Source organism: Myotis lucifugus, unplaced genomic scaffold (assembly GCF_000147115.1).
Source record: "Myotis lucifugus unplaced genomic scaffold, Myoluc2.0 scaffold_680, whole genome shotgun sequence".
Taxonomy (NCBI): Eukaryota; Metazoa; Chordata; class Mammalia; order Chiroptera; family Vespertilionidae; genus Myotis; species Myotis lucifugus.
The window spans coordinates 60298-75807 of NW_005871728.1; the positions used below are offsets into that span (position 1 = coordinate 60298).

The following is a 15510-nucleotide window of genomic DNA, read 5'->3' on the forward strand; positions in this document are numbered from 1 at the left end:
GTGTTTCACTCGCATTTATTTTTATTAAAGCAACAGTCACATAACATACAATTGAGCCTTTTAAAATATGAAAATCACAAGAATACAGTAAATACACAATGTCTCAATGACAACGTCTATCTAGTTTTAAGAAGTTTTTAAACTCCCCACCCCCCCACACACAAAAAACAACAACACCAAGCAGTCCATCTCCCATCTGTCCTGTTGGTCAGCCCCTGACAAACCAATCTAACTTCTATTTCTATGGGTTTCCTTCTCCTGGACATGTCACATAAATGGAATCACACAAAACCTGATCTTTTGTGTCCGCTTTCTATCACTGAGCTGCATTATTTTGACATTCGCCCACAATGTACCACGTACCCGTCCTTTGTTCTTTATGGTTTAAAAAATTGCAGGTTTGTGAAGACACCTCATTTTGTTGAGATGGATGTGGCCCAGCCTGAAGGGGTGCATAGATGTGAATCCAAACCAGCCATGTGGGCAGACCCTCATGTCACAGGGTGAGAACAGAAGGGCAGTGGAGGAGAGTGAGTGAGGACAGGGAGGGAGGGACAGCACCACAGGTGGATGGAGGGGGCATCCTCTACAGGGATAGGGCCCACGTTCTCCTGCACCCAAACCTCATCTACCACGTCTTCTCCCCTGGACATTCTCAGCAGACAGTTTCCCCAATCATGGTCCACATTCTCTCTCAGCACCTCCTGGGTCATCAGATGGGCTCCAAGGCTCCCCCACTCTGAACGGTGTGTTGTTCCCTCTGTGTTCACATGCTGGCTGCATCCTGGGTCCTTCTGCTGTCATTTCAAGCCTGAAATAGCAGCACCCCGAGGACCACCAGGACCAATCCAGCCAGGCCCATCCGGATGAGATTCCCCACTGTGTAGTCTTGGGGTTTGGAGGCTGGAAAATGTGGATTCAAAAGTTGCAAAGGTCAAGGCAGACCCTAATCTCCAGGATTTTGATGTTCAACCTGGACTCCCACCTCCCCTTGACATCAGCATCCCTATGATGTCTGAACTCAGCACCTGTTCTGAGTCACCTTGATAAGAGTTAGCTGTGCCCAAGAACTGAGGATGAGTGAAGAAATGGTCTCAATTTGGAAATAAGAAAGAGCTATGTGTTCTGTGTTCAGCCTGAGACTCAAGACCCCATGAGCTTATTCCCCTACAGCTGAATGAACCCGGTTCTCAACAGCTGGGGACCCAGGGTCCGTGGAGGAGCGGACCCAGGCCCCTCCTCTCTGGGCTCTGCTATTTTCATTGTCACCTGAAGTTGTTCATCTATTGATTCTTTTATTAACTCGTTTATTATACAATAATGAATACGTTCAATGGTAGATATATGTTCCAGATGAAAAATATGGGTATGTGGATGCTAATCATGTGATTTTTTTTAATCTCAAAAGACAACAGAGTTCACAACCAAGGAAGTACAGTTCTGCTTCAAACTTTACGTAACAGAGAAAATCCCACTACTTTGCAATATTGAGTAAGCACCAATTGTAGGAAATTATGTCCATCTGTTACCCCATTTTGATATAAATACCAAGATATAAACATAAATTACGGACCTCTCCTCATCACAAAGATCCATGCAATGATTTAACTCCCAGCTTCCACAATTCAGAAAATGCACGTGGACGATGAACATTATTCCGTTGGGTTAATAACCAAATGGTTGCTACCAAGAAGCTTTTGTAATGTGTGTCATGTGGTTATAAGTCATAGAGAAAAGGTAATTTGGGCAGATGTGTATCTGTCAGAAAAAGAGCATTCCTAAGAAACCATAATGAAACGAAACAATAGAAGCAAAGAGACCCCTGACACCAGGTGGTCACAGGGCTCACCATGGTGACGATGGGCCCTGGGTCAGCCCAGATGGAGAGTTTGGGGACGACTCCCAGGAAGAAATCAGACCTGATAGACCTGGCAGCCTGTCTCCCCCTCATCACGTCATGAATGAGCCAAGGATGCCATTTAATGAGCACCTACTGTGTGTGAGTCTCCTGCTGGGGTTTGTCACTCATGTCCTCTCCTCATGCAGCAGGAATGAATGACCCCACCATCCACACACTGAGGCTCAGAGAGATTAATCACGTGCCCCAGGTCACCCAGCCTGGACAGGGCAGGGCCGGGACTGGAATCCAGGACTGTGAGTTCCCTGTGATGTCCTCACGCTTCCCCCCAGGGAGAGACCAGCTTCCTGCTCTGGGCTCCTCCTCTGCAGGGGCCTGTCCACGTATCCTCTGGAGCTGAGGGTCCTTCCTCATTACCTGCCCCCAGTACAGCAGGGACAGGGAGGGTCAGGCTGTGGTGTGGACTCTGAGTATCCACGGGTCCATCTCAACTTGGCAGGCCCTGATGCTACCTTGGGAAGGTCAGGCTGGGCTGGTGCTCTGCCTTCCTGAGCTCTGTGAGGCCCTTATGTCACCTCATCTCCCAGCAGCCTGTGAGCAGGATGGGACCAGGGATGAGCAGACAGGAACCCAACACTCAGAGGAGAGAAGGGACCGCCCAGCCCCACAGCAGGAGCAGCAGAGCCAGGAGCTGAGCCAGGGCTGATCCACCCTGTTCCCTCCTCTGAGCTGAGCCTGAGCTGAGGAATAGGACTAGGCACATAGACCCTTGTCCTGCCTGTCCCTCCCTGTACAGTGCCACTGCCACTGAGACAAAGGGGACAGGCCCCATTACATCACGTCCTGAAAGCTTCCCTGGGAAGCCCCTCTCCCAGGAGGTCAGGGGTAGAACTGTCAGGAAATCTAAGCTCTCAACAACGATTCTTTCCTTTCACACTTGGAGACACTGAGGCGAAGACAGTGGAAGGGATGTTCAAGTCAGCAAATCCACAGGGGCCTGAACCCCTTATAGCTCAGCCCCTGTCCGCAAGGAGGCACCCACCACCTCCCCATGGAGCCCCTCACTTACCCATCTCCGTGCCTGACACTGTGGGTGGGAGAGTCCAATCCTCAGAGCCTGCTGAAATGAGGATGGGGCAGGAGGGGTGGTGGCGGTCATCTCCCCACATGACCTCAGCTCCCCCTCCCCCAGCCTGTGCCCCCACATCCGTCTCTACCATGACAACCCCACCCATCACTGCCTCGGACCCTGGGACTCCCAGCCCCCTTGGGACACAAGCTGGTCCTTGAGGATCTGGGTCACTCGATCCCCTGACAGACTCTCAGGACTTGCTGGGTGGGCTGTGCTCCCTCTGAGTAGAGCTCCCCGGGACTCACCAGCTGGGGAGGTGGGCCCTGTGGGTGGGGAGCTGGGGCCTCCAGAGGGTCCTGGAAATGAGGACAGAAGAGGGTGAGAGACTTTGGCTGAGCTTGCACCCCATTTCACACAGACACCCTCTTTCATCTGTGCTGTAGCCACTGACACCCTCCCAGTGCTTCAGTATCCAGGTGAGGGGAAGGGGGTGGACGGGGTGGGAAACCTCTAAGGAAAAGACCTCCTTGGGGCGACCATCCCTGCAGCCCCTCATTCCCTTACAGCCCATGATTTTATGGGGACAAGACCCTTAGCTGACATCTCAGCACACAGGGTCAGAGGCCCTCACCTGAGAACAGGAGCTCCAGGGGCTCACTGGGGAGTGACAGCAGGAAGGGGGAGGTGCTGTTTGAGCTGTAGCACCTGTAGGTGCCCCCGTGGGCTGAGGTCACAGGACTCAAGAAGAACTCCACCTGGAACACTTGAGCCCACCTTGTTCTGACCTGAGACTCACCAGACTTTACTCTAAGGACCCTCCTCTCTGTCTGTCTCTGTTTCTCTGAGTCTCCCCTCTCCCTTCCCACACCCTGTCTCTCTCTGTCTCTCTCCCTCCCTGGGGCCTGCACTGTCATTCTGGCCTCACCACCTGAGACCCCCAGCAGGGCCTGTGCAGAGTCTGGGTCCCTGACTGAACCCACTGGCTCCTCATCTACCACCAGGATGTCCAGGGGGTCACTGGGGGCCGACCACTCAGAGGAGAGGTTGTATCCACCGTAGCATCTGTACCGGCCCCCGTGGGAGCTGCTCACAGTGTCCAGGGGGGAGTGGACCTGAGAGAGCCCAACCTGGGGCTGCAGGACAAGGCTCTGGGGAAGGACCCGTCTGCCCTCCTTGTGCAGAGCGAATCTGTCATAGCCGACATCAGAGCGACACTGGAGGGTCAGGCTCTGTCCAGAGGCCACGATGGGGCCCTGCTGGCTCAGGAGGGAGGGCTTGCCAGACTCACCTGGGGAGACCAGACATGAATTACAGGGGCTGCTCCTTCCATAAACCCCTTCACGTGATCTGGCCCACAGGTCTCACTGTCTCTCTCCTTTTCTCTGGCCCAGGTGCCCCTATACCCACCTCACCATCTCCCATGGGGCTCCACACACAGCAAAGATGCCAATTATGTATCCAGTCCCTCAATCCTTTGATGAGACAATAATGGGACTTACCTGGAACCAGGAGCTCCAGGGCATCACTGGGGAGTGACCACACGTAGGGTCTGTTCCTGTAGCAGCCATAGCATCTGAACCTCCACCTCTGTGTGGGGGTCACAGGCCCCACAGTGAACAGGGCCTGGAACTGCCCACTTATCTGTGGCTCTGAGTCCTGGGTCCAGGAGAGCCTGTGATCCCCTTCCTTAGTCAGAATGAACCTGTGAAACCCCTGCCCTGAGCCACACTGGAGGGTCACGTTCCCTCCTGAGGTCACGACAGGGCTGGGCAGGGCTGAGAGGCTGGGTTTGCTGTAGCATCCTAGGAGAGGAGGAGGCAGTGTGTTAAATGGGCTCACACCTCCCTCATGTCCCCCAGGGCTGGGCTGTGAGAGGGGGACACCCTGAGAGCAGACCCCCTTCCTGAGGGCAGAGCCTGAGGCTCAGACCCCTGAGTGTCCTCTCACCTACTGTCACCACCAGCTCCAGGGTGTCACTGTGCTCTGACTGGCCACTGGGACTGCGATAGTAACAGCCATATCTCCCTGCATCAAGCATTGTCATTTGTGTGATGGAGAACTTGGCTCTGTCCCCAGAATCCAGTGGTTTCTGTTGGTCCAAGGAAGCTGTGCTTCCCACTTTATACAGACGGTACTCCTCAGCCCTTGGGGTCCCCTGACACCAGATCGTCACAGGGCTCTCCCAGAAGATCACAGGGCCTGGCTCGGCCCAGATGGTGGGTTTGGGGTGGGTCCCTAAAAGGAAACCAGAGCTGCTTTACAAAGACCTTCCCACCCTCATCCCCAGCTCAACCCAAGACCCTCTCACTTTATCACCTCATCCCAGGACCTCTGTGCTCCCTGCTGAGCCTCAGGGATGAAGTAAGAAGAGGGACATGGAGCCTGGGGAGGACTCACCTGCCTGCACACGGGTCCTCTGGTCCAGACTCAGCCCTGGAAGAAAGTCCCTGTGAGAGATTTGCACCCGGATGTCTCAGCTGATTCCCTTCCCATCAAGGCCCCATCCACTTGAGCTGCTTGAGCCTGATGTTCCCCATGAACAAGGGGATGTAAACACTCTGTCCCTTCTCCTGCTCCCCCTCCTGCCTTCCCTCCCCGTGTCCACAACTAACCGAGGCAGAGAAGAGCAGAGAGGATGGACGTCATGGCGTCTGCTCTGAGGGCTCCTGCTCTGCAGATGGAGGATCCTGGGCCTGAAGAACAGAGACGTACAGGATGTGGTGGGTCCGGAGCTGCTCCCGCCTTCTGGGTTTTCACAGCTGTGGACCCACAGACAAGGGAGGGCCCCGCCCTGGGCCTGGCTCTACCTCTCCTCAGGATGGGGGCTGAGGGGGACACAGGTTCTCAGGTCTCACTTGATCCTCAGGGTCTCATGTGTCTGATGTCTGACTCCTGCTCTGATAGGGCGGGACCCAGGTTCTGGTCCTGATCCGCCCCTGAGAGTCTGGCTCTGAACAGCCTAATGGGTCCTGCCACCACAGTTCTTGAGGGAACTCATTAATAATAGACTCTGCTGAGCAGTTTCCCAGTAGCCTCAGCATTTCCAAGACTTTCCCAGGTTCAAGGGTCCTGGTAGGTTCCCATCCCTGCCAACCCTTCATGTTTCCGGCCTTTTTAATTTTCATTATTCAGTGTAAGTATTGGTACCACCCTGTGGTTTGATGCACATTTATTTCTTCAATGATTTATAAAGCTCAGCACCTATTATTTTAAAAAAAATTTTTTTTTACTCCTCACCTGATGGTATTATTTCCAATGATTTTTAGAGAGGATGGAAGGGAGAGAAGGAAAGAGAGAGAGAAAAAGATGAGAGAGAGAGAGAGAGAGAGAGAGAGAGAGAGAGAGAGAGAGAGAAACATCAATGTCAGAGAGCTACCAATTGGTTGCATCCCACATGAGGGTTGAGGAGCAAACCTGCAACCAAGGTACATGCCCTTCACCAGGAAGCAAACCTGTGACCCTTCGGTGGTCAGGCTGATGCTCTAACCACTGAGAAACACCAGGCAAGTCCAGCTCATCACCTTTACGTAATGTCACTGCACCTTTGCATGTCAATATCAGTTGCTTGATAAAGGTGTTTGCTTGCTTTTCTATTGCTCTCTGCTGCCACATTACGGATCTGTAATATTTCTTAGGTGATCTGAGGGCCAGTCCGTGGTCTCATTTTGCCATCGCAATTATCCTCTTCCCTGTCTCGCTGGTGTCTATGAGGATAGAAGTTCTTCATGTTAGTGATTCCACTGTGTCCATTTCCCCCTAAGTTCGTGTTCCTGTGTGCACTTAAAGAAAAAAATCTCTCACAAGTTAATAAGTTAGTTTGGTAAAAGAAATAGTAATTGATTGACTTTTCATGTTTTGGCATTGCTTATTACAAATGCTGCAAGGCAGGTAAGATGTTCACCGTGTCCTAGAGACTCACCCACTGGCCCAGCACCATGTGATGGAAAGACCATGACCTCCCCACTGAACGGTCCAGGTGACTGCACACGAGGGGTCTGACCTGGAGTCTTCCTTCTTCTCCTTTGGATGAGGCGTCTCCACTTTTTAATTACGCAAACCTCCACCATCTTTATCTGTATTGAATGGCTGGTTTCATTTCCTCCATATCTCAGTCGAGAAGAATTCTCACCATCTTTGTGGGGAAGGCATTGGTATTGCTGAGAAGTCAAGGGAGGAAGTGCCCTACTTAAGTGTCCTTCAACCATTCAGGATGTGGTAGCGCCACATGTCTGTGTGTGTTGCTGCCTTGGAGCAGGACTCCCATGAACGTCATTCTTGTCTGAATCCTGAAGAGTCTCCACAATTGGAAGAGGAGAGTGACACCTGGCATCAAAGGTGCTCTGAAGGGACAGAACTGACTCCGATGATTCACCCCCAGGACATGGAGACATCCCACTGCTCACAGAGACAGAAAGTCTCTGTCTTTCTGTTGAACCTGTGTGAGATGTAGGACCTGCATCCCTGGGCCAAGAGGAGGCGCTGAGCTTCCCGTAAGAGCAGATGCATCTTTCACAGCCCCCAAGCTCCTCCAGCCTCCACCCATGGGCTCACTGTCCTGAGGGCCCCTGGGTGTCCCCAGTCAACAAGGCAGCGAGGGAGGTCACCCCCCAAGGCAGCCGTCACGGCCACCACCTTCCTGAGCTCTGAGCTCCACACCCTCACTCCCTTCTCCAGTTCACCCTCCACATCTGCCCTTGCCACTCCCTTTCAGAAGCTGTTTATGGGTAAAACCTTCCATGGTCCTCACTGTCTTCAGGGTGAATCCACACTCTTCCTTCTTAACTCAAGCCTGTTCATGATCATCCAGATGTGACCCTCCCACCTCAGCTCTCACCTCTGCTTCCCTCAGACAGATGGGTATAGCTGCCCATGAACACACACACATTCACACACTCACACACACATGCACATTCATACACACACTCATACATACTTTCATACACACCCACACACTCACAAACACACATGATTTTTCATTTTTTTATTTCATATGTTTGATGTATAATAGTTACATTATCATTTAATCTAAAACATTCACTTCTGTTTTGATTCACACATTGATTATTTCAAAGTCTGTTGCTTTCTTTCAAAAATGCAGGGAATACATTTTGGAAATAAATGTATGTTTTTTCGGTCTAGGAGGTTTGGAGAGGAGGCAGCTCTGTTCAGATGCGCTCATGGGGCCTCGTGAGGGGACACAATGTGGTCCTAACCCAGGTTGTGTGTCGGGGGAGGGGAAGAGGTTCACTGGGATGAGTTTGGTTGGAGGAGGCGTTGGCCTCACTGAGACTGGAGAGTGTAGCTCAGCCTGATCGTCAGCAGCATGGATTGCCGGTTGGAGAACCCTGGTTGTAACTGGAGTCAGGAGGGACTCATAGGCAGGCTTTGTGCAGAGGATGGTCAGTGACAGGTACGTTTGGGTCCATGAGAATGAAACACATGAGCCAACAGTGAGGGTCTAGAAGAGGTCAGAAGAAGGCTGATGCAGTCACACCAATGAGCTGTCCTGGGTCTTCACCTGAGTTTGTCTGTGGGGAGAACTGGGTCACAGGAAGGAGAATAGGGAGCCAGAACGCTGGGATTGGTTCAGTGTGTGAGGAACACAGAGGGGAGTATAGAGGACTCGTCCTTTCTCCACCTTGGCTGCCTGCAGGAGCCAATGGGGCTGTATCCAAGGTTGCTGACCCCAAGAGGAACAGGAGGCCTGGGGGATGTTACAAAACTGTCAACTCACCCACAGAGGCAACCAGCACTGCCCTCCAGGCCTGGGTGTGTGCTGCTGCTTCTCCCTATCACTTCCTCTCTCTGCCATTCTTGTCTCTGTGAGCAGAGCTCCTGCTCTCCATCCCTCTCTATCAAACCTTCAGAGTCCTTTCTGCCTCCTCACCGCCTCTTGTCCCCCAGACAGTACCTCTTTGTCTAATGGTGTTTATTCCATCTCCATGCTTTGGGTAGAAGAGCACTTTGGAGGCCAATCCCAGGTTGTAATCTAAGACCTGGGGACACATTTATTGAACTTCTATTTTGAGCCAGTCTCTTCTCCTCTACCTCTTCACCTGTTGGGCAAAATTGTGAGCTCTCACCTCTGAGGTTGTTATGAGGATTGGCAGTGCCTGCGACATGAAGGGCCCCAATCTGGTGTCATTTTCTTTCTTTTTTTAATTTTTTTATTGATTTCAGAGAGGAAGGGAGAGGGAGAGATAGAAACATCAATGATGAGAGAGAATCGTTGACCAGGCGCCACCTGCAATCCACACATTGGGGATGGAGCCCACAACCCAGGCATGTGCCACTGACTGGGAATCAAGGCATGATCTCTTGGCTCATTGGTTAATTCTCAACCACTGAGTCATGCTGACTGAAAATCTGGTGTCATTTTCTGACCTGATGCAGGAATGTGTATGAGAGACGTGTGGAAGGAAGGGCTGTTTGGAAGTCACATGTGTGTCCCCCAAGCCTACAAGGTGAATCAGAAGCTGCAGTGCATCCTTGGTTGAATGGCAGATGAGTGCAGACAAAAGGATGCAGGGGTGGTTAGCCTCAGCCTGGATCTAGACTCAGTCCCAGTCAGGAGTGAAGGTAAAAATTCCATCAGTGGGTTGGTCTAAGCACTAAGGCACTTAGGGCACCTCTGACCTGGAGGGAGTCCTGCCTCCATAAAGTTCCACAGACACAAGTTGGGGAACCTCCAAGGTATAAGGCAGCTGTAGGGAACCATGCGAGTTTCACTTGCCTTTATTTTTATTAAAGCAACAGTCACATAACATACAATTAAGCCTTTTAAAATATGAAAATCACAAGAGTACAGTAAATACACAATGTCTCAATGACAACGTCTATCTAGTTTCAAGAAGTTTTTAAACTCCCCACCCACCACCCGAAAACACACACACACACCAAAAAAAAAAACAAAACCAGGAGTCCGTCTCCCATCTGCCCTCCTGGTCAGCCCCTGACAAACCAATCTAACTTCTATTTCTAGGGGTTTCCTTCTACTGAACATTTCACTTAAATGGAATCACACAAAACCTGATCTTTTGTGTCTGCTTTCTGTCACTGAACTGCATTATTTTGACATTCGCTCACATGTACCAGGTACCCGTCCTTTGTTCTTTATGGTTTAAAAAATCCCAGGGTTGAGAAGATACCTCATTTTGTTGGGATGGATGTGGTCCAGCATGAAGACATATAGATGTGAATCCAAACCAGCCATGTGAGACGGACCCTCATGTCACAGGGTGAGAACAGAAGGGCAGTGGAGGAGAGTCAGGGAGGTCAGGGAGGGAGGGACAGCAACTCAGGTGGATGGAGGAGGACATGACCCACGTTCTCCTGCACCCAGACCTCACCTATCACGTCTACTCCCCATGGATATTCTCAACAGACAGTTTCCCCAACTATGGTCCTGACTTTCTTTAGGCACCTCCTGGGATCCTCAGATGCCCTCAAGACTCCGTGACTCTGAACGATGCGTTGTTGCCTCTGTGGTCACATCCTGGTTGCATCGCAGGCCCTTCTGGTATCATTTCTAGCCTGAAATAGCAGCACCCCGAGGACCACCAGGATCAAGCCAGACACGCCCATCCGGGTGAGATTCTCCACTGTGTAGTCTTGGGGATGGAAAAATAAGAATTGTGGGTAAAGAAGTCTCAGAGGTCAGGGCAGACCCTAATGTCCAGGATTTTGATGTGCAACCTGGACTCCCACCTCACCTTGACATCAGTGTCCCTCTGATGTCTGAACTCACCACCTGCTTTGAGTCACCTTGATCAGAGTTAGCTGTGCCCAAGAACTGAGGATGAGTAAGAAATGGTCTCAATTCAGAAATAACTAAGAGCTGGATGTTCTGTGGTTCGGGCTGAGACCCAAGACCCCATGAGCTTATTCCCCTACAGCTGAGAGATCCCACATTTTCAACAGCTGGGGACCCAGGGTCCATAAAGGAGGGGTTAGTGTCAGGGGCTCCTGAATCTCAGGAGCACGAAGGGGTGAAAGTCTGGGCTGGGTCTCCTTCACCCCACCCCAACCAGGCCTGTCCTTCAGGGTCTGCTATTTTCACTGTCACCTGAAGTTGTTCATCTATTGATTCTTTTATTAACTCATTTATTATACAATAATGAATACCTATAATGGCGGATATATTTTCCAGATGAAAAATGTGGCTATGTGGATGCTAATCATGTGATTTTTTTTAATCTCAAAAGACAACAGAGTTCACAACCAAGGAAGTACAATTATGCTTCAAACTTTACGTAACAGGGAAAATCCCACTAATTGGCAATATTGAGTGAGCACCAATTATAGGAAATTATGTCCATCTGTTACCCCATTTTGATATAAGTACCAAGATATAAACATAAATTATGGACCTCTCCTCATCACAAAGATCCATGCAATGATTCTAAATCCCAGCTCCCACAATTCAGAAAATGCACATGGACGATGAACATTATTCCGTTGGGTTAATAGCCAAATGGTTGCTACCAAGAAGAATTTGTAATGTGTGTCATGTGGTTATAAGTCATAGAGAAAAGGTAATTTTTGCAGATGTGTATCTGTCAGAAGAAGAGCATTCCTAAGAAACCATAATGAAACAAAACAAATTGAAACAAAGAGACCCCTGACACCAGATGGTCACAGGGCTCCCCTTAGTGACCATGGGCCCTGAGTCAGGGCAGATGGAGAGTTTGGGAACGACTCCTGGGAAGGAATCAAACCTGCTAGACCTGGCAGCCTATCTCCCCCTCACAACCTCATGAATGAGCCAAGGATGCCATTTAATGAGCACCTACTGTGTGTGAGGCTCCTGCTGGGGTTTGTCACTCACCGTCCTCTCACCTCATGCACCAGGGATGGCTGACCCCACCACCCACTTCACTGAGGCTCAGAGAGATTTATCACATGCCCCAGGTCACCCAACTGCAAGAGGCAGGGCTGGGACAGAAACCCAGGACTGTGGGTTCCCTGTGCTCTCCTCATGCTGCCCCCGCCCCCCCCCCCCCCGCTCCAGGGGAGGACCAGCTTCGTGCTCTGTGCTCCTCCTCTGCAGGGGCCTGTCCATGTCTCATCTGGAGCTCAGGTCTCTTCCTCATTACCTGCCCCCAGCACAGCAGGGACAGGGAGGGGCAGGGTGTGGTGTGGACTCTGAGTCTCTCCCGGTTCCATCTCAACCTGGCAGGCCCTGATGCCCCTTGGGAAGGTCAGGCTGGGCTGGGGGCTCTGCCTTCCTGAGCTCTGTGAGGCCCTTATGTCACCTCATCTCCCAGCAGCCTGTGAGCAAGATGGGACCAGGGATGAGCAGACAGGAACCCGACACTCAGAGGAGAGAAGGGACCGCCCAGCCCCACAGCAGGAGCAGCAGAGCCACGAGCTGAACCACGGCTGATCCACGTCATTGGGGCTTCCCTGTGAGGCCTCTCTCCCAGGAGGTCAGGGCCAGAACTGACAGGAAATCTGAGCTCTGGACCAAGATTCTCCCCTTTAAACTTGGAGACACTGAGGCTCAGACAGAGGAAGGGTGTGTCTATGTCAGTGAATCCAGAGGTGCCTGAACTCCCACATGGCTCAGCCCTTGTCCTAATGGAGGCACCCACCACCTCGCCACAGAGCCCCTCACACACCGTGGGTGGGAAAGACCGATCCTCAGAGCCTCCTGGGTTCAAAATGGGGCAGGACGGGTGGGGGCTGCCTTCTCCCACATGACCCCAGCGCCTCTAGAACCTGTGACCCCAAACCTCCCTCTGCCATGACCACCCCACCCATCACTACCTCAGACCCTGGGACTCCCAGGCCCCTGGGACACAAGCCGGTCCTTGAGGATCTGGGTCACTCGATTCCCTGACAGACTCTCAGGACTTTTTGGGGGGGGCTGTGCTCCCTCTGAGCAGAGCTCCCCGGGACTCACCAGCTGTGGAGGTGGGCCCTGTGGGTTGGGGGTTGGGGCCTCCAGAGGGTCCTGGAAATGAGGACAAAAAGGAGGGTGAGAGGGTTGGGCTGATCCAGGAACCCATTTCACACAGACACCCTCTTACATCTGTGCTGTGGCCCCCGAGACCCACCCACTGCTTCAGTATCCAGGTGAGGGGAAGGGAGTGGACGGGGTGGGAGGCCTCTAAGGAAAAGATCTCCTCGGGGTGACCATCCTGAGAGCCCCTCATCAAAGTTTCAGTCCATAATCCTTTTGGGGACAGGACCCTTAACTGACATCTCAGCAGACAGGGTCAGGGGCCACTCACCTGAGACCAGGAGAACCACGGGCTCACTGGGGAGTGAGAGCAGGAAGGAGGAAGTGCTGTTTGAGCTGTAGCACCTGTAGGTGCCCCCATGGGCTGAGGTCACAGGGCTCAGGGAGAACTCTGCCTGGAAATGCTGAGCTCCATCCTCTGATCTCAGACGCGGGGGGGATCCACTGCCCCCTCATTGGAGAGCAGAAACATGTCCCTCGGGCTCTGTGACTGACACAGCAGGGTCACATTCTCTCCTGAGGCCACCATGGGGCCTGGCTGCACCAAGAAGGAGGGTCTGTCAGGCAGATGTCCTAGAGAGAGGGAGGGAGGGTGAGGGCTGCCAGCCCACCTTGTTCTGCCCTGAGAGTCACCAGGCCTCTCTCTGAGGACCCTCCTCTCTGTCTGTCTCTGTTTCTCTGAGTCTCCCCCTCTTCCCTCCAACCCCCTGTCTCTCTGTCTCTCTCCCTCCCTGGGGCCTGCACTGTCATTCTGGCCTCACCACCTGAGACCCCCAGCAGGGCCAGTGCAGATTCTGGTGCCTCATTGAACCCACTGGCTCCTCACCTGCCACCAGGATGTCCAGGGGGTCACTGGGGGCCGACCACTTGGAGGAGAGGTTGTATCCACCGTAGCATCTGTAACGGCCCCCGTGGGAGCTGCTCACAGTGTCCAGGGGGAAGTGGGCCTGAGAGAGCCCAGCCTGGGGCTGCAGGACAAGGCTCTGGGGGAGGTTCCCTCCCCCCTTCTTGTGCAGAGCGAATCTGTCATAACCGACGTCCAAGCGACACTGGAGGGTCAGGCTCTGTCCAGAGGCCACGATGGGGCCCTGCAGGCTCAGGAGGGAGGGCTTCCCAGACTCACCTGGGGAGGCCAGACATGAATTACAGGGGCTGCTCCTTCCATAAACCCCTTCTCCTGATCTGGCCCACAGGTCTCACTGTCTCTCTCCTTGTCTCTGGCCCAGGTGCCCCTATACCCACCTCACCATCTCCCATGGGGCTCCAATCACAACAAAGATGCCAATTATGTATCCAGTCCCTCAATACTTTGATGAGACAATAATGGGACTTACCTGGAAGCAGGAGCTCCAGGGCATCACTCGGGAGTGACCACACGTAGGGTCTGTTCCTGTAGCAGCCATAGCATCTGAACCTCCACCTCTGTGTGTGGGTCACGGGCCCACAGGGAACAGGGCCTGGAACTGCCCACCTATCTGTGGCTGTGAGTCCAGGGCCCAGGAGAGCCTGTGGTCTCCTTCCTTAGTCAGAATGAACCTGTGAAACCCCTGCCCTGAGCCACACTGGAGGGTCACGTTCCCTCCTGAGGTCACGACAGGGCTGGGCAGGGCCGAGAGGCTGGGTTTGCTGTAGCATCCTAGGAGAGGAGGAGGCAGCGCTTTAAATGGGCTCACACCTCCCTCATGTCCCCCAGGGCTGCGCAGTGACAGGAAGACACCCTGAGAGCAGACCCTCTTCCTGAGTACAGAGCCTGAGGTTCAGACCCCTGAGTGTCCTCTCACCTACTGTCACCACCAGCTCCAGGGGGTCACTGTGCTCTGACTGGCCACTGGGACTGCGATAGTAACAGCCATATCTCCCTGCATCAAGCATTGTCATGTGTCTGATGGAGAACTTGGCTCTGTCCCGGGAATCCAGTGGTTTCTGTTGGTCCAAGGATTCTGTGCTTCCCAATTTATACAGATGGTACTCCTCAGCCCTTGGGGTCCCCTGACACCAGATGGTCACAGGGCTCTCCCAGAAGATTACAGGGCCTGGCTCGGCCCAGATGGTGGGTTTGGGGAGGGTACCTAAAAGGAAACCAGAGGCTGCTTTACAAAGACCTTCCCACCCTCATCACCAACTCAACCCAAAACCCTCTCACTTTATCACCTCATCCCAGGAACTCTGTGCTCCCTGCTGAGCCTCAGGGGTGAAGTAAGAGGAGGGACATGGAGCCTGGGGAGGATTCACCTGCCTGCACACGGGTCCTCTGGTCCACACTCAGCCCTGGAAGAGAGTCCCTGTGAGAGATTTGCACCCGGATGTCTCAGCTGATTCCCTTCCCATCAGGGCCCTGTCCATTTGAGCTGCTTGAGCCTGACATTCCCCATGAACAAGGGGGTGTAAACACTCTGTCCCTTCTCCTGCTCCCCCTCCTGCCTTCCTTCCCCTTGTCCACAACTAACCGAGGGCAGAGAAGAGCAGAGAGGATGGGACGTCATGGCTTCTGCTCTGAGGGCTCCTGCTCTGCAGATGGAGGAGTCCTGGGCCTGAAGGACCAGAGACTTACAGGGATGTGGTGGGTCAGAGCTGCTTCTGCCTTCTGGTTTTCACAGCTGGTGGAACCCACAGACA

At 52.8% G+C, this 15510-nt stretch overlaps 1 protein-coding gene and 1 pseudogene across 1 annotated transcript; both read right to left on the reverse strand.

The window, feature by feature from the left end:
* Positions 1–805: 805 nt before the first annotated feature.
* LOC102443166 (leukocyte immunoglobulin-like receptor subfamily A member 6) lies at positions 806–5576 on the reverse strand. Its single transcript, XM_006105398.3, has 8 exons — positions 5543–5576; positions 5328–5363; positions 4878–5165; positions 4430–4732; positions 3911–4218; positions 3562–3685; positions 3236–3286; positions 806–903 (listed from the first exon to the last, which is right to left on the reverse strand). The coding sequence occupies exons 1-8, from the start codon at positions 5574–5576 to the stop codon at positions 806–808; spliced, it is 1242 nt and encodes a 413-aa protein (XP_006105460.1).
* Positions 5577–12005: 6429 nt separating this feature from the next.
* The window catches only part of LOC102416940, a 12111-nt pseudogene continuing 8606 nt past the window's right edge, over positions 12006–15510 (reverse strand).